Source organism: Rousettus aegyptiacus, unplaced genomic scaffold, assembly GCF_014176215.1.
Source record: "Rousettus aegyptiacus isolate mRouAeg1 unplaced genomic scaffold, mRouAeg1.p scaffold_m13_p_1, whole genome shotgun sequence".
NCBI classification, from domain to species: domain Eukaryota; kingdom Metazoa; phylum Chordata; class Mammalia; order Chiroptera; family Pteropodidae; genus Rousettus; species Rousettus aegyptiacus.
The window spans coordinates 127,681,175-127,700,406 of NW_023416284.1; the positions used below are offsets into that span (position 1 = coordinate 127,681,175).

Here is a 19,232-nt window from a genome sequence, read left to right on the forward strand (position 1 = left end):
TAAATTTAAAATAATATTGGTGGTGTTATATTTTTGTCAAGATACATATATATTTTCCAAAAGATATATTTTTATAAAACTATTTTCCTACTCTTAAACTGAATATTATTTTTACATTAAGGTCATGTGAATTTGAAATTGAAAGGAATAGTAGATTCTCATCCCAGCCACTCCTTTCATGCATTTAAAAAAAAAAAAAATCCTGAGGCCTGAAATGGCTAAGTTTTGGTCCAAAATCATGATTGGGAAATCCATAGATTGAAACCAATTTCTTTAATTCCCAAGGAAATGATGTTCTCACCATACAAAATTCTTCCCCCAAAAGAAATTTTATTATTTGAAAACCTAACAGCATGTAGAAGAATACTAAGTTTATATGTCTTTTGGATGTTTGCATACTTGAATATATACTATTTGTTCATTTCCACCACTAATAATGTTTTCGAGCTTTGATCTCCTAGAAGGCTACAGCCATGTATGTCTATTTAACTGTTCACATATTCAACCTCAGTCTCAACTTATCAGAGAACCTCTTGTAAATGATGATCAATGAGATTGAAACACAATGAGGTAATAATTTAATACAATTATTTAATTTCCAATGGAAGGCTTAAGAAAATCTCCATGTAGGTGTCAGTATATTCCCCATGAAGAAATGTAGCATGGTTACACTTAGAAATGAGGGATTCTTTATAAACCTGTCTAATTAGAGACAGTATTGGTGAAGCATCAACCAACTCTACCATGACTCCTGAAAGCTCATGAAATGGTTATTTTTAATGGCTTTACACTAGGTTTGGTTAGAGATTCCTCTTCTTGCACCTTCTTCCCCAACCCCATCCAAATCTTCCCAGAATTGCCCTATTCCAAAAATTACTCTCTTCTCCTAATAAGAACTTCAGCTATTTCCAAAGCTTCTCCTTATCTAATTCATACTAAGGTGTGAGTTGCTGAAAGGTTTAAATCTGACAAGTGACATCTTAAGAGGAATTCACATTTTACCCTCAAAATTTCACTAATCAATGTAAAGGGTGAGTGTGATCCTTTACTATATCAGCAACACTGGGAGCCACCGAAGTCTCCTGACCCCCTACATTCCAGAAATAGGAGTCAACAACTGGGTGCCCTGCTTGTGAAGAGCTGCTGACCTCTGGGAGGGAGCTTGTATAGAAGCAAGTGTTAATTTTCAAAATGTGACTGGTTGTGATAGCAGCAGCCTCACCTCATCACAATGTCCCTTGGAATGTTTTCTCGTCAAGGGGTCTAGCAGTGATCTGTCATCACTGGTCAGTAGTACAAGCAGCTCATTCTTGTATCCTTGCCCTTCTCCCCTGGACCTGAAACAAAACATACCATTCTACCCTCCCTTTCTCACAGCTGAAGTTTCATGTGTTGAACATTTGTCAGGGCTTCACCTTCAATGACATGGTCAAGGCACCAAGAAATTATACTTAATACATGAAAAATGAATACCAGGCCCATTTCTCCATGCTTTGTAATCAAAAGCTACAAAATTTATGTTTAGGGTATTCATCTGTGTACTTATTCTTGGAACAACATTTATAGACACTTTAAATAATTACCCTCCAAAGTCATAAAAGGGTTTAGTAACACACTTTAATATATAATTTCTTAAGTACTTTTTTAATAAAATACAGATATGTAATTATAATTATCAATGCATGTATGTCATTTAATATAATGATAAAAGCCTAGTCTTCGAAGTGACATGGTGATTAATATTTACAGTATAACCTAAAGGAAACAGCATTTGTACAATATTGCTAAATTAAAAAAAAAAAGGTTAATAAAAAAATTCAACTATTATTGTAGTGTCATCTCAAAGCACCAATAGCAAAAAGGAAAATACTGTTCTTAATACGTACAGGTATAGATCTTTACTTCCATGTTTCCTGAAGACTGAAAACTCCTTGGCTGCCCTTGAATTATACCAAGCAATAAGGCTGGGATGTACTCATGAGAACTTTCCCCAGATCTTTGTCCAGCTATTAATACCATACACAAATACCTTATACAGATCTACCTATTGGAAATATTTCATGTCCCTTCATAGTAATCTTAAATTTAAAAATCAAAGCAAATTTGATAAACCGTGAGAATGCTTGAAGAAACTTACCAACATCTATAAACGGAATCACCTTCTGTGCAAATACTGTTCAAATAGTAAACCCCCAAATAGCTTAAGAGCCTGCTGTTTTAAAGTAAAGAAGCAAATTGGGAACCACACTCTTTCCCCATCTAAAGTATTATGAGTTAAAGCAACTCTGTTTAGCACTGAAAGGCAATCATGCTGCTTTAGCTAGGCAAATATATAATGTAATGAGTCAATGGACAAACACATTGTTTTAGTTTTTCAACAGGCATATGGTAATGTTCCTCACCATGCATTCTTAGCCTTTCTTATTCATCTCATAATGTGTTTTTAAATCTTAAACCACATATTCATTATTTTAGGGATTTTTTAAAAACTTAATGCTGTTTTTATTTTTCCAGTTTCGAGGTTAAAAATGCTGTTGAGGTTAAAAGTTTTATAGCTCCTTTATCATAATTAGTATCTTCCTCCTTAGTCCTTGAGGGCCCTTATAGTAACAGGCTTTGGCCTTTGCACTACAACCCCTGAAAGACAGATTGCTGGAGATAACCCCCTGAAATTCCTTACAGTGTTATTTAACACCTAAAGGCCCAGACTCTTATCTGTTTGGGGAAAGACTCAGACAGAGGGACAAGGTTAAGGAGAGCAGAGGTTTCAATTTGTAGGCGTTAGGAGACATAAATAAGTAGCATAAATACCTTCTTCCTTACTTATAAACCATGAGTCAGGAATCTCAAAGCAAGATGGAAAAAATAGCCTGAATGAAAGAGCACACTATAAAAACCTAAGGGATAACCTAAGGAACAATATTATTCCTCTTGATTTAGAAAGAGATATTTCTCTTGGAATCAAAGAATTTGAGGTGGATTTATTTTCTTTTTGCCATTCCACTCATATCATGTTTTCTTTCCCTAGTGAAAATTAGAATTTAAAAATGTTTATGGAACATTCCTTAATGGTCTATGTAATGAACTAAATAAAATGAGCAAAACATCCAAAATACTAGAAATTTATTCTCTGCAGATGAATAAATACTTTTTATATGCCCAATGAAAAGTAAAAAAAAAAAATAAAAAATAAAAAAATAATTATTATGGGTTATAGATTTTTGCAAAAGCAAGGTCATCTAATATCTGTGATAAAGAAAAGCAAAGAGGAACACAAAAATTAATCCTTCATGATTATAATACCTCAAAACTAATACTAAGACTTCAACTGGCTTATGTGTTTTAGGTTCTCACACTGTGCTCAAGAACAACAGAAATCATAAGACTTTGTACTGGTTACTGCTGGTTATCCACACTCAAGTATGAAACTGTATAGAGCATTTTTCTGATAAATCGTTATAAGACTTAGTCTACTTAGTATCATTGCCAAGTTTGCTCTTTGGTTTTTAAAAGAGTCCGAGAACTTTGGTTAAACACACTACATTTATGCCAATACTCTGTGCAACTGGATGAACCAGGGGAAAAAGCAGAGGGAGGATTTGGCTTTTAGGCTTCAAAACTCCACATGCTATATACAGTATACATATATAGAATACATAATTACAATCTCACCATGAGAAAGTCAAAAAACTCAATGAGCCTTAGTTTTCTATTATATGTACATTTTACAAGCTACTGATAGTTTCTTTTCATACTGCTTTCAAAAAAAGAAAAAGAAAAAGAGAACAAAGAAAGAAAATACATTAGATCGATTCAAATGTAGGTTAACTTAAAGACTTCATCAAACCATATGTGCAGACACTTGAGATGATGACAGAGTTAAGCTTCCTAGGGTCCTGGAGTCAAAGAAACTCTGCTGACCCCCACTGCTAAGCAGGTGCACTCCTTCCACAGGGGGCAACATCTGCCGATCGGTCATGGTCCCACTCGGTGAGGACCCCAAGAAACTTCCTTGGGAAGAAACAATTTTCTCAGGACTGGCAGCCAGTTTGGGGGATGTGGAGAAGTTATATCCATACAAGGCACAGGGGCTGTGTAACCTGAAAGTGTTATAGGAACCCTGATGGGTCTGGTTAGCAGCAAAGGCATTGCTGGAGGGTGAAGGCATGATGTACTGGAGCTGCGGGGACATCCCCGAGATCTGCATGGACAGGCTGGTCTGCGGGCAGCTGAAGGTGTCCCCATCAGCACCACCCATGGACATGTTCACGGAGGCAGTGCTACTCACGCCCACATAGGAGGGAGTCCTGGGCGGGGCAAAGGTCTCGCTGGTCTGGTTGGTGAGCCTGTTGTAGGTCTCCGCCAAGGATGTGCTGTATCGGTTGAGGGTGAGGCCCGACCGGGCGCAGGCAGAGTAGTCAGCCGGGGCCAGACTACACAGCTGGCTGGTGTTGGGCCCCAGGTGAAAGGCAGGAGAGGAGCAAGGGGAGCCAGACAAAAGATGAGGGTGGGTGGCAGGAACGCCATTCCCAGAACCTTGGAGTAAGGTGGAGGAACTTGTATTTCCTACAAAAGAAGGCGAAATGTAAAGAGCAATGACTCCACAACCATCTTTTCCATTCGGTTTTGTAAACAGGAGCCGGACACTCCTTGTTGTTACAAGGGGTGCTACAAAGATGAAAAGGAGATGGTGTCAGCTCTAAAAGAATTACTTAAATGAATTCAGATAGAATATTTTAAACACAGATTCTCTCAATATTTTCAAAGCAAATTCTCCCTCCCAGAGAATCGTGTATTTTTTAAATTGCAGATATATTAGGACATTAACCACACAGAATGTTCACATTTTCTTTCTCAATTAGCTTTCTCAAAGTTTTCTCATGTACTATAATAAATATAATAAATACTGACTTTCCTAGTAACTTTATAAAATAAAAATTTCATCTTACTCTGTATCTAGTTTGCCTATTTCCTTCTGCTTTTACCTTTTGTTTCAGCAGAGTTTGCTCTGGATCAGTATATTTACTGGCAAGAAAAAAGAAGGAACTCCAAGGAAAGAGCCGAACTGGTCAAAAGCATATCCTACCTTCAACATGCCTGCAGTTGCCCACTGAAAGCTTGTGTATTTCAGTTGCTATATTACACAGGGCGTGGCTATTGCGATAGACAATAGTCTAGAACTTTAGAAATTCAATTTCCAACCAGAAAACAGGTTGGTGTACTAACAGAAGAGCAGAGCTCTAGGCAACAAATAGTCCTGTGAAACAGGGAAGATGGTTAACCCTGCGTCCAACCAATGACTGTGATGGTGGCTGACTCCCCTCTCTGGATTTGCTAACGGATTAATGTTTGCAAACTTGACAGAACTTAGGGGGAGAGGAGAATTCCAATGGGCTGGATAGGTTGTAAAACCTTCATTGCTCTAGCGACAGTGTTGTATATAGCTTCCCAGAATAATCTAAAAGCCCAATCTCGCCAATGATAATTATCTAAAACCCAGCACACTAAATTCTCACTGGGGAGCTGGGCAGGATCAGCTGCAAACAGTCTGAGTGCAGGAGTGGGCTGAGTCCTACCTACATCAAGCAGAGAAGGAAGTGTCATCCCTTTCCGTGCAGCTCCCTCTGACAAAACACCAGCCCTGGGCTTCGGGCAGATACTCAGAGGTGAGCCCGGGGAAGTCTGCCTAAGTGGGCCTGACCCTCTCATCAAAAATACAACAGGAGAATCCTGACTAGAGGCAAGTTTGCTGAAAGAAGAGAAGAAAGAAGCTGGCAAGAAAAGGTGAACTGCAACAGGCATTGGCAGTTTCTCTTAAAGTGTAGCTAGCACCAGAACCCACTAGTCCACCTCTAATTTAATAAGAGATTTAAGGGTGAGGTAATGGCCATGAAATATATAAACAGTCTAAAACATTGAAGACTTCATCTAAGACCACAACAGCTATTTTTTCTGGCCCATCCCCATATCACATAGAAAAATGAGGGGTCTCGTAATCAGAGGATACTGGTGACGAGGTCGCCGCTGTAGAGGTAAATAATGACTTGCGCACTTTTCAGTACCTGAGCTTGTAGGCTGGAACTGGCTGTTTACATGACCTGGAGACTGTGATTTACCTTGTTTGGGAATTCCAGGAATATCTTCAAAGGTGAGAGTCCGTAGTGAAGGTCTCCAGAATGCATACGATTCCACAAGCGCTTCCAGACCCATTCTAAATGGAAGGATCGGGATGAGGGGGTGGATAAAAGAAGCCTGGTTAGGAGCACTGGGGCTTTCCTGAGTAATAAGTGGCTCAGAAAAACACCTGTAATGTTGACAGTGTCCCCCCTGCCCCAACATTGGCAGGTTAGGAACTTGGCACTGGCAGAAAGAAATGCTTCAGAGATGAGCTATCATTCTGTCACCAGGAGCACAAGAGGATGAAAAACACCCAAGAAGTCCTCTTAACATTCTCAGGAAATTAAGCCAATCTTGGAGGATAAAAAACTGCCCCTTCGGGCTAAGACACTTAGATGAAGAGCTGGCCATCTCAGTTGACATGAGTCCAAGACTCTGCTGTGATCCGAGACCCACTCTCTCTACACGTTATGTTCCTTCTCCCTCTGGTAAGGAAGCCTCTGTCACAAAAGCGTGCCCTGTAAAGCCAGCTCTTTTCTAAGAAGCATTTCTGTCCATCATTTGGTGCCTTGGCAGCCAGCTGAGAAGAGGATTCATCCAAAGAAAACTGATTTCTCTCTTGGGGGCACAATCTCCAGGGTGGCCAAGGTGGGCTCTCCCTCCAGCAACAGGGGGTCTGAGGGCTGGCACTGTGTGCAGGAAGACCGCAGGAAGGCACACTCACCGGGTGGAAGGTGTACGGAGCTGGCATTACCATCAAACATTATTTTCAAGTCCCTAAATACACTTAATGGATATGTATTTAAAGAGACAAGATAAACTGGTTATGGACTATTTTCATGAAATATGCATATTTTAAAACAAGGGCTACTCCTCTAAATACATACATAAATAAATGTATCTCCTACCATAAGTGATTCTGAGTTTTCCACTCCTTACATCAGATAACTAAGTTTTCTAGGTTCTGGAAACGAGGCCCGCCACACAACTAGCCCATTCATAAGTTCTCATCACCCTTCCTTTCAACCACCTCAGCCCTAAACAATTTGTTAACCTAGATAACATTGTGTTTCTCATGAAACATATAGCTAGCTCCATTATAGGAGATGGCTGCTTCCTGAGTGACAAACAATACTCAGACATCTCTTGTGATTGTTAGATATAGTTTTATTTAATACAGATAATCCGTATTTAACGCAGACATTGAAGATAGTTTACACTCAATGTGCTACCTCTGGATTCCCTGCATCCCTAAGTCATGAACTACGAACTAAGACTGAAGGACATCCCCTGAGTCACACCACCTACACAACATGATGAAAGCTCTCTAGATACCAGTGGTAAGTGATGTGTGCATCAAACCATCTCACACCACCTGTCGTTCTGTTCTAAGGTTTTACACACTGAGTATCCTTCTTCAGTGTTCAGAATACAGACTCCGTTAATCCGTCAATTTCTATCATGACTCCATAAGGAGCATGACAACCCCATCCTAGTGATAAGAGACAGCTGTGTGTGTGCAGATGGGTAGTGTGGGACATGCACAGGCTTGTATACATGAACCATCCTCATGTGTCCGCACATGGACCTGGCTCATTTCTGAAGTCACAGGTTCAGAGAAGTGCCGCCCTGGGAGCACGTCAAAGAGCCGTCACCAGCCCCACACAGATGTTTCTGAGGCTGCCAAAGGGGAGAGCAGGGCACAAAGTGGACCTGTATGTGCTTTACCTGGGCTGCACTGAGAGTGAAGGGCAGAACCTGGCTTCAGGTGGAATCAGCGTGCCACAGAAGGAGGACTTTTTAGTGGTAAGGACACAGATTGAGGGTCAGGAGAACTGAATTGTGAGCACAACTCACCAAAACCCACTTTGTGACCTTAAGTAAATGCTTTAACCAACTTGGACTTCAGTTTCCCGCAAAGTGAGAATTAGAATACAAAAGCTCTATCTAAATCCTCCCCTAGCTCTAAAGTTGTTTGCCGTTAAGTGATTTTTCCCAAACCAGACATCATATCTGTGGCTGACCACAAGCCAAATTCAAGATCACTCTACTCAGTAATATTTTATGCACATTAAAGTATTAATTGAGGAGGAGTCTGACCGCCCAGTCAGTCCCCAAACCCCATGTAGCCTGCAGATTGCATTTAATATTCAACTAATGAATGCTAGGTGCTGTTTAGCTGATTACTCTGTATTTAGCTTGTACTAATACTAAATTTGTATGACTTTCTAGAAACAAGCTTTTTTAAATGCTAAAGAATGTCAGGACACAGTTTTCTATAAAACTGCTTATTATCACACAGATAAGTTTTAGTAATATTAGTTTTAAATATTAAAGATATTTAAAGTGGTCAGGAGTAGTCGCAAGGGAAATTTACTGAGAGATAATTAATGAGCAGCCGCTGGACTTAGAAATTTATTAACTAAAGAGATGAGCATTATTTCATTACTTGCTTTAGCAGTGTAAACTTTATTATGCTTCGACTACAAATAAAGAGACTAAATTCTTGGGGAGAAGTTACTGATCATCCCAAACACAGAACATTAAGCTTTAAAGAGATGCTCTGAAGGTCATATAGCTACAAGTGATCTGATTTGGAGCTATTGATATTTTTCTTGAGGCTGCTGTTTCACACTGCAAGTTCCAAAAAGGATTTCAGATATTTTGCAGGAAACAGTTATAAAATATTTATTAGCTGAATCTGGACTTTTTTTTAAAGCCTTCATTTTCTCCAGTAATGGAGACTTTTCCCGTCTAGTTAAAAAAAAAAAAAAAAAAAAAAAAAAGATAAAAGGCACCTCCTGCAGGAGTGTAGCCAAGGCGATAATTTATACAAGATGCCTTTGAACAATTTCCACATTTTATCACCACCCTAATTTATGCTATCAAATGGCCAAGTTTATTTAGTAAAATGGTTATGTTTTTCCTGAAGTATTTAAAGAGAAGAAATTTTTGTACCTTCCTGAGTAAAAAATTTTATAGGGTCAAACCTAAGGCCTAACTGAAGAATGAAACTATTCTCAGCACATAAATTCTCTTTCACGTAGCAAATGTCTTGCAGGAGAGCTTTTAAGGGCTGAAGCTACTGATTTCTATAAAATAGGCAATAGAACCATAAATAGCCAGGAAGGGATAATTTTTAATTAAAGCAAATTGTTTTATAAAAGTTTAAAAAAATCACAAGTCCATGTTTATTTCTTGTCCTGCCTAATTTGTTTATTTCATGTGTGGGAAAAAATAAAAACAGAATTTGTATTAAAAAGCAATAACAACAGCACAACAGAACCAGAGGTATTAAAGAAGTATATTAAACTTTTGCTCATGGGCTTTTCTCCTCAACTAATATATCAAAAATATCACCTCTCCCCCCAAGCTCTTAACACCAATGCACCATTCCAAGTCTTTCATATGAATTAGGCACCCCCTTTTTAAATGTAAAACAATACATAAATTAGAAATCTTTCATCTTAAAGTTGATCAGTCTCTCTTCACCAGATAAGTGTCTTTCGCATTTATCAATGAAAAATGTTAATATCAGATATTTTTAAGTGGGGATTATTAATTTACAGATCTTTGGGATTCCAAAATGAGCACTGAAAAGCTTATGTATGAGAAGCAAAAGAAATAATTGCATTGAGAAGACAAATAAAACTATTCATTTCACTAACAAGAAAGTTACATATAGGCTCAACATGTTTTTCCTATACACAGATATTTAAATATTTAAAGCAAAATTAAAATTTTAAGTTTTAGAAAAATTTAAAAAGTGGTAAAACATAATTCATTATTTTCTATATAGTCATTAGAAACTCTAAAAATTCTAGAGTCAGAAAAGAAATAGAAGTAAGTACCAGGCAAAAGGAAGGAAAATATTCATATCAAACCCAGCATTTAGACCTTATGAGACTTAGTAGTTTACTTTCACCACAGCTATTGATTTTTTTCACTAACCAAATTTAAAAAACCAAATGCCTTTTCATTGTGCTGATATATCTTGAATTCTCCCTGAAAACTTGTCATATGCATCTTATCATCTCACTTCTACTTGTAGGTTTATTCTCTATTATTATCTATCCAAAACATGCCTTTAAAATTATTTTTAATTTTAAATTTATTGCTTCAGAAATGAACTGACAGTGTACAAGCAGTATGATACCCCAGTGTCAACAGCAGTGATGTCTTTGCCAGGGCAATCCTAAGGGAGAGTTTGGACATAGTTCCCAGCTGTATACTCGCCAAGCCTCAAGTGCTGCCTTCCTGGAGTTTCGGCAAGTTTTAATAAATGTAGTCTCGGCTTAAAAAAAAATGACAAACTGAAATTAACGAAAGACTCTTACATGGATAAATACTATTCCACTATAATCAAAACCACAAGAAGCTTCCAAATATTTGTCTAGGTAGAAAAGGAGAAGTCTTCCCAGAGGCTCATTCTGTAGCCTGTGACCATCGCAGTTACTAAATTATTTGACTTTCTGAAACTCTTTCGAAAAGCAAAGTTAACCAGGAGCTAATGTAACATAACAAAAGCCAAGCAAGGTTTTTTCTCCACATTGAAACAGACGTCTAAAAAGACAGAGTAATTTCAATGCAACAGACAATGTAAAGTAGGAATGTATGTAAATCTTTCCACGGAGTGAAGAATTTCAGAGGGAAGTCTCGTTTTTAGTCTTATCAACCTACTTACACCAAGTTAAAGCTTACTCGCAAAGTTTTTTAGTTGCATTTTAGTCCTCACATTGAATGGTGTTTAAACAACACCATTGCATAGGAAAATGAAATCAAGTCTCTGCAAGCACTTGAGTGTATTCTAAGGAAAGGTTTCCATCTACCCCTACCTTGCTCAATTAATTAGCTGAAAAAAACTAAAAATCTCGACTACTACCTGATTGTTTTCTTTCTACAATTTTAAATGAAATTGTCCCTAAAATAAAATAATTGGGGATATTTACTTCATGTAGACGCAGTCTATCAATACTAAATTTTCAAGGAGTATTAAAATAATTTCTGGAGTAAAGTAATAAAAAATTCTCAAATGCTTCTTTTTAAAAACAAAATGCTTTCAAAAACATTTAAGTCAAAGCCTTACCCTGAAACGGCATCTGGAGAACGTTAGTCTGTTATTACTCTCTACTACTATCAACAGTTATTTTAGAAAATGTTGCACCGAACTGTATTGGAATAGAATCATATCAATAAATTCAAAAACTCTTGGCACACAGACTAGGGTGATCTGCTTTTTGATAAAAGTAATAAAGTGGAATTCATTATTGTAGCTCTCCCACTTAGTACAAACACCATAAAACACGACACAGAAAAAATAAACAAGTGTGTGGCTGTCAGCAGAGCCAAGACAAATTTGGAAACTAAAGAACATCAGCTCTCTTGGCAATGGGGAGTAGTTTCACATTCTAGTTAGAAATCTGAGGGAACGAGAGACCCCGTCATATCCGAAGACAGAATCAGTAGATAGTTGGACACATCAAATTCTAAACCCAGAGCAGATGCAGAGAGGATACTGACTTAGGATATTGAAACCCCTGGGCCTGTAAAGGCAGGCTTCCTCAAGGTTCCTTCAGAGGTGGCATGCACTGTACACCCTAAGAACGTCCATTCACCCCAGCATCACTCATCAGAGTTCACCTTAAGAATAAGCAGGCCACAAGGTTACATCCAAAGATAAATTACAACCCAGGTTTGATGTTATTAACAAATTTAAATCTTCGTCAGAGATTATTTCAAAACCATGTCAGGAAATTTAACTGTTTATTTTGTAATAAAAAACTCACAATAAAAAAATCAAATATGTTATCACAGCCAGAATGTTCTTCATTAAGACTTACTTACCTGTTACGCCCAGAGTCTCGGAAGCCTTTGGCAAATGGGTTCCTATCTATTTTCAGGCGAGTAATCTGCAGAGTAGAAAAAGAAAATCACATCAAATCTTATTATAAATGCCAAGTAAGGTTATTAAAAACGGAAATGATGCAAAAACTATAAGTAATTCCAAAATTAAGTTTCAGAGGGTTCTATTGTGTTCCTCTCTCATTTCCCAGGTTATTTTATTATTTTAGCAACAAAGCTAGAAGAAAAATACAAAAATCATCTAGGCATTCACCTGCTATGAAAAAGATATTCCCCCACAGCTACTCAAGCTCTGTAAATAAATAAAGTGCCTTTTGCTTTTAATATCCCTAAAGAGATTCTGAATGGTCTGTTGATAACTTGCCCCTTGTTTGACAATCTCTCTGAACTCAGTATCTTCCCTTTAACTCAGTGACATGGTTTAATCCTGTTTCTCTTTTAATAGTTGTGATGGGAAATAGCTAAAGTGCCATTTCTATTTAACAGCTATTTACATCTTTGAATGTTGTTAAGCTCCGACCTGTTCTTTTCTTTTTCAGAATTAGATAACATACACTCCTTTAAATGTTCTGCCTTTATATTTTTCTTTGTTTCTGAACTATCTTTATGGCTCTCATCTGAAAAATTTACTCTTTCTTCTTTTATCTGTGGAGTCTAACCAGAGGTAAACACTACTAGAAGCCTGTAATAAGATTAAATCTTACACATGTATTAGAAATAAATAATGTTTTCATTTTCACTACAGTTCTAATTTGTTGATTTATAACCAGAGCTTTTTGCCCCCAGGGAACTTCAATATTTGCAGGAAAATTTTTTCCTTGTCTCCATTAAAAAGAATTGTTTTTAGTTTTATCATATTGAAATTAACATTAATAAATAATAATCCTATTTATTTCTTACCAGATCTCTACTTTTCCCTGAAGAATTTACAGTCTGTCTTCTTTCTTTTTTTTTTAATAAGTTTATTCGGGTGACATTGGTTAAGAAGATTATAGAAGTTTCAAGTGTACAATTCTATAATACATCATCTGTAGACTGCAGTGTGTGCTCACCACCCAAAGCCAAGTCTCCTTCCATTGCCATATATTTGACCCCCTTTACCCTTATCTATCTCTCCATCTCTCTCCTTTCCCTCTGGTAGCCACCATACTATTGTCTGTGTCTATGAGGGGTTTTGTTGTTTGTTCTTTCGTTTGTTGCTTTTTGTTTTATATCCCACATATGAGCGAAATCATATGGACCTACAGCCTATTTTCTAAGAAGCACATCATGCTTTGTTTCCTACGTCCCTTGGTTTAGGGGAATCTACAAAGTTAATGAACATGCTTCTGATTGTACCATTTTGGCTGAGGACAAACACTGTTAGATAAGACTGAGGCAAAGAAAGGCATCTTTGCAAAGTCTCCTGCAATCCCACTAAATTGTCCTATGCATGCTCTCAGCCTCCTCCAATTAGCCATTTAAAACCTGAAATACATGTGTTCCATATGATACGTGGATAAAATTACATTATAAATGATATAATGTGAGGGTCTGCTAATTGATTTACAATGTCTGTCACTCATTGAAGAAATTCTTTATAATTCATTATAGTTCAACTCTCTATTCCCTTAATCTTTAAACGAGGTTAAATAATTTAAATATTCATTTAAAATAGCATTTTAAAAAAGAGTACAGATTAATATAATAGTTATTTGCCTAAACGGAGATACGGCACAATTACTGTTATCAGTATTTTTTATTGCTAACATCACATATATTGAGTACATACCATATATGCTATACTGAGAGTTTTATGCATATTGCATTTAATTCTCATAGGAACTTATACATAGTTATTATCCCAACTTTATGTTTTCTTTTAAACTGAGACTTAAGTTTCCTGTGGCCATAAAGTTACTTGGTGGTAGAACTGGGCTGGGACCGCATGCTGTTAACCACCAAGCTAGGCTGCTTACCAATTTTCCATAAGTACTTCAAAATAGTAGCTGGGAAGTTAAAAAATGAACATAATTGTATTTTATCATTACCGATTTCCCTTCTTCTAATTTTTCCACCCTCTTAATCAATTTATCAACATTTGTTAATTGGTATTAGTCACTAATGTATACCAAAAACCCACTGCATCTCATTTATTATGTATCAGAGAGGCTGGGAGAAAATACATATTTACATAGTTCATTTTTGTGTGTTTGAGAGACTGAGAAAGAGACAGAGACGGAGAAAGAAGGTGAATCAGGGTTGTTTAAAAGGTACTAAATGACTCTGCTCTTTTCTCTTCATGCATTATACTTTTTCTAAAAAGAAAAATATTTTCTGCACCTAATACATTTTAAGAATATCTTCTTAATTATCTCCAGCCCTCCTAAAGATAATTTCCTGTTATTTCTTAAAAGCTTTTATAAAAGTGCGACAATGTGAGTGTGAGTACAGGACAGCTTCAGCTGTGGGACAGGTGTCTCCTCATAAATGAAAGTGGATGAGCTTCTCTGCCCTAAAGGAGGACACACAGATGAGACTCACCTCTCCTAAGATTTAAAACAACAGAAACCACAACAGAGAGATTATAAAGCCTTAAAATTGTAACCAAGATGTATATAAATTTTAAGAGAAATGGAGACCTAATATAATTCTGCTGATCACTTAATTTTTTTTTAAATGTACCACAGACCACATTGCCTCAACACATCCTTATTTCCTGTGAAAACTGGCCAGAATTGCATGGTTTAAATAATTGCCTCAATTTGATTCTCCACCTACTTGACACAAAACTTAAAGAAATATATATGCTTACCAATTTAGAAAAGAAATATTTCACTTAATAAATTATTTCTAATTTAATAAAAGAATTATTCCACAATTACTAATCTCTCAAACTATAAGCATATGCATCACTCTCTATCACAATTAAAGCATATATTAAAAGAAATAGCCCTTTTTGTATATATCTCCAAATGGCTATAAAAGGATAAATGCTTCTGAAATATTTCTCATAGCACATGAATTATAGTTTTAAAATACAGTAAATTACCAAAGCCAATGCTCTCTGATACAATTAACTTTCCATATTCTACATGTCTATTTCATAGGCAATACAGATGCTTTCTAATTTTAATTATGATTCAGTATCTCAAAATGGAAAGTAAACCTACACTGTCGGTCATGAGACACATTCTTGTCCAAAGAATGCTACTCACTAGAGTAGCCTAATTTGGGGAATCATGGATAAAGGATTGTTATTACAATATGTATACCCTGGACATTATATGGCAAATGATTTATGACAATTAATAACATTTAGATATAGTGAAAAGGATAGCTGGTTTTCTATTCACGTCTGAAATTATAGGTCTAGAAAGATAACAATTCTGAGAACAATACCTGCTGATTCTGATAGGCAGTGACAGTCGTGAAGACAGTTTCTGGAAAGGAGAATGCCTTCACTCCCTCCCCAGATGGCACAGGCTTGATGGGAGAAAGATCATCTCCACAATCTTTACGGATGACATGAACGCGTGGTTGGTATTTGTGCATAGAATGAAGGATGATCTATGTCAAAGAAAGAAAAACCAAATTTACCAGGAATTTCTTCCCAATATCAACACCATGACTAAATATTTAATATGTAAAATAAATCCTAGTTGGAAATGAAAATTTCTAAGAATGGAGAATGCCAATTTAATAAATATATCAAAATTGGAGAGGGAGGGCTAGGAAGGTATTTGTGAAGGTAACAATATAAAAGAGAAAAGAAAATCATTATTTTGGTGGAACCCTATATGCAGCCATGTGAACTTAACATCAAATTTTGTTTCTGAAATCACAAAATTAAATTCTTAAGTATTTTATTTATAATGAGCCAAACGGAACACAGAGCCCAAACCAATAAAACTGAAAGTTAGATTGAACTGGTCATTTAAATTCCAGCACATTCGTCCCCTAAAAAATAAGTACTTGTGCACCAAGATTTTCTTCAGAGAATATTCTTCCTCTATTAATGACAGCAACATGTCTATTCAAGGGTGAAGGGAATTATAAGGGTATCCTAGAGTCTACCTTGTGGGTGGCTCATGAAGTCTCTGGTTTGTCTGAAAAGAACAGTGTCTGTGACTCCATCATAGGAAAGCTTCCAAAACCCAGATGACCAGGGATGGAAAAGCTGGCACTCTCAAACTCTGCTAGGGGAATCTGACAATATGGCTCGACTACCTTCTACCCAATGATTCTACTTCTGAGAATGTATTCAAAAGAAACATTACAAATCCAGAAAAGCATTCCATGTTCAAAGATGTGCAGTGCACCATTTATAACTGGAAAAACTATAAACTTACATGAGTAGATTGGTTAAGTAAATGAAAATCCACACAATGGGATACAGTATTATTCAGCCATTACTAATGCTGTTTGGAACATTTGTAACTACATAATGAAATCTTAAATGATAAAAAAAGGATCCAAGTTGTTTATAAACTTATAATAATGACATAAAAATAGTAAAAAGGGCCCACACAAAGATTTGAAAGGTGAATATCTCTGGATGATGGGATTGTGGGTGAACTTTTTCTTCTTCTTTGTATGTTTCATGCTTTCAAGGTTAAGGAGGTGGGATAAAGAAATAGCCTCATCCAATGGGATTTTCTATGTGCTGCTGGGGGGGCGGGTCTATATTCAGGTATTGATCGATGAGTTTAATTAATAAGCCTCAGTCTTTCCTCAACTATACTATTTGAATTCAGGTTTTGGGGTGTTAAGAGTTTGGAGGGAAAATTATTAAACAAAAGTCTTGGGAAAACACAGTGGTTGTCCTGCCGCATGTTTTTCAGGATGCAAGCAGTTTAATAAGCCAAATTCAGAATCTGGTCAGTCCAAATACAAATAGCCCTCTATCTGGACAACATATTGCTGCCACAAGAGGAGGTCTTTATCCTCTGGTAGTAACCAGCACAGTGGTTAGTTTTGCTTTTTTTTGTATTTTTACCCTAAAATTTCCTTTCTATCAATGGATGAAATGACTGGATAGCAGATCTAATGATCTAAGCAGACATGCTTGAAGAGGAGGTAGCATAAATATGAGGATAGGAGAAGAGGGAACAAGAGCCTTCATCATTACTTGGGGACACACACACAAATCTGCAACCTCTAGAAAAGTCTCTCCAGGTCTAAAAAATGACAATTTCAGTAACCCATCAGGGGCTCACAAAATTAATTTAAAGAGTTGTTACCAGAAAATTTTTACATAAATAAATTATAAAATAAAGTAGAAAATAGAGTGCTTGTAGTAAGGATCAGTATTGTTTTGCAAAATGTTGTTTTTATGTGTGGGTGCGCGCACGTGCATGCATGCACACTAGATCATAACATAAAATGTATCACCTGGCTGAGAGTCAGGTAAAAAGTCTGAAAAACACAAAAGAATAATTTTAATGACTCTAATGATTAGCAAATTCCTGAGTAGAAGAAACACTGGAGAAGGCTATGTCCCATTAAACAAACAGTAAGTGCATAGTTAATTGCCAAACACTAGAACGAACTGACTTGGAATGAAGGAAACAAAAACCTACTTGCATTTCTGCATGCTAGTCAATGAAAAGGAGGTTCTTGTTTTATGGAGTCTTTTTTTTCTCGAGCAGATTTCTCTCAATCTATCTCTCTCCCTCCCTCTCTCTCTGTATATATACATACATATATATACATGTATACACACACATACATACACGCACACACACACACACACACACACACACACACATATATATATATTTTTTTTACTAATTTGTATATACCCTTACTAAATTTCCAAAATGACTTAAGGTGAGGTATATTGGGATAGGATACAGAAATAGCCAATGTATGCCTATGCTTGCACATTAAAGGACAATTGCCAATAGCAATCCAAAGATGATGTATTTTCAATATTATCTATAGGAATTTAGTATAGCCCTGGAAATTTTCAGGGAATGCTAAACAAGCCTCAGTTCTTCTTTATAACATAGCCTTATTCGTTTTTTAATGAACTATCTAACTTACAATGACAACTGGTCACTAATATTTTGCTTATTTAAATAATAAAACAAGTAAAACAAGTTGAACCACTGGGCTTATAAACAACAAGACTACCATAATAATGCCCATCACAGAAACTCAAATAATTTTATCTGATCTGCATACTTCATGCTCTCCGTTCTGTTTAGATAGAGGATTTTTTTTTCTTTTTGATATTACCTGGTAGCATAGATATTACATGGGCTTATGTCCATAAATACAGAGTGTGGGTTTCCAGGTTAATACACATTTTTTTCCACTTTATAGACACTAGGCTCAAGTCAAAGCATGATATTACTTATTTCTGATCTGATGGGCCTAAAAATGCCTGTAGTTTGACAGACACACCAGCTGTGCCTTATGAAACATCTCAATAGGGAAACACTACCTGCTGACTCTGGAAATTTTCTAGATGACCTAAATGTCAGTGTTGGAACAAATGAAGCCAAGAACCCAGGAAGAGCAGATAACAAAATCCTGGCTCCCTGCATTTTTGCTGATACCAGGTACTGACCCACTTTCAATGGTAGGGGTCAAGGCAGTAATATTAGGTCCCAAGCTCCATAGCAAGGCAGCCTTGGTTTTGTTTCAGGCATGATGCTGTATATAAAGCACTCCTTACAAATACGTACTTTCAAGTTCATCAATTCATTTAATTCATTCAGAATTCTCTGGTCCCAATACAAACCACGAGAAAACCAAGCCTCAGAGAGAAAAAGTGACTTGCCCATGAACATGAAAATGTTGGAACTCTAACCCATTGGAAGTCTTTCCATTAGGGAGATTAAGGAACTATCCCCTGTAATATCTTGCTTCCCCACAAGATTCTCAAGCAGAAATGAGAAAAGGGTAAGGACGAATTTAGTGCTAGTGTGCTTCCACGTCACTGAATCCTCAGCAGCTGGGAAAACAAACCTTTTCCCTGACCGTGGCTGCTTGGCCATGCTTCCTTCCAAAGCACCCCAGCACTCTGTGTACAAGTCCCACCAAAGTTGAAGATGCATCTGATAAATGTCTTTGAATTCCTCAGGGAAATGTTCACCTAAATATTTCCCTCCAGACAGCAGATTCTAGATGCACAGGGAAACATTCACGTGATGAGAAGGAAATACCACCCCTTCAAGCATACTAACCATCTGTACATGGGTAGCCCAAGAACCAGTCTTGGGTTGTGCACAATCCAAAAATGAGCTTCCCCAAGGAGCAAGTAG

General features: G+C 36.8%; 1 protein-coding gene across 1 annotated transcript in view; it reads right to left on the reverse strand.

Moving 5' to 3' along the window:
- Positions 1-1,597: 1,597 nt before the first annotated feature.
- Positions 1,598-19,232, reverse strand: part of TBX18 (T-box transcription factor 18) — a 28,677-nt gene continuing 11,042 nt past the window's right edge. The window contains exons 5-8 of the mRNA XM_016158110.2: positions 15,361-15,528; positions 11,962-12,026; positions 6,117-6,211; positions 1,598-4,566 (exon numbers count right to left, since the gene is read on the reverse strand). Of these exons, the coding sequence (XP_016013596.1) occupies positions 3,842-4,566; positions 6,117-6,211; positions 11,962-12,026; positions 15,361-15,528 (1,053 nt within the window). The 3' untranslated portion in view covers positions 1,598-3,841. The remainder of the gene's footprint in view (positions 4,567-6,116; positions 6,212-11,961; positions 12,027-15,360; positions 15,529-19,232) is intronic.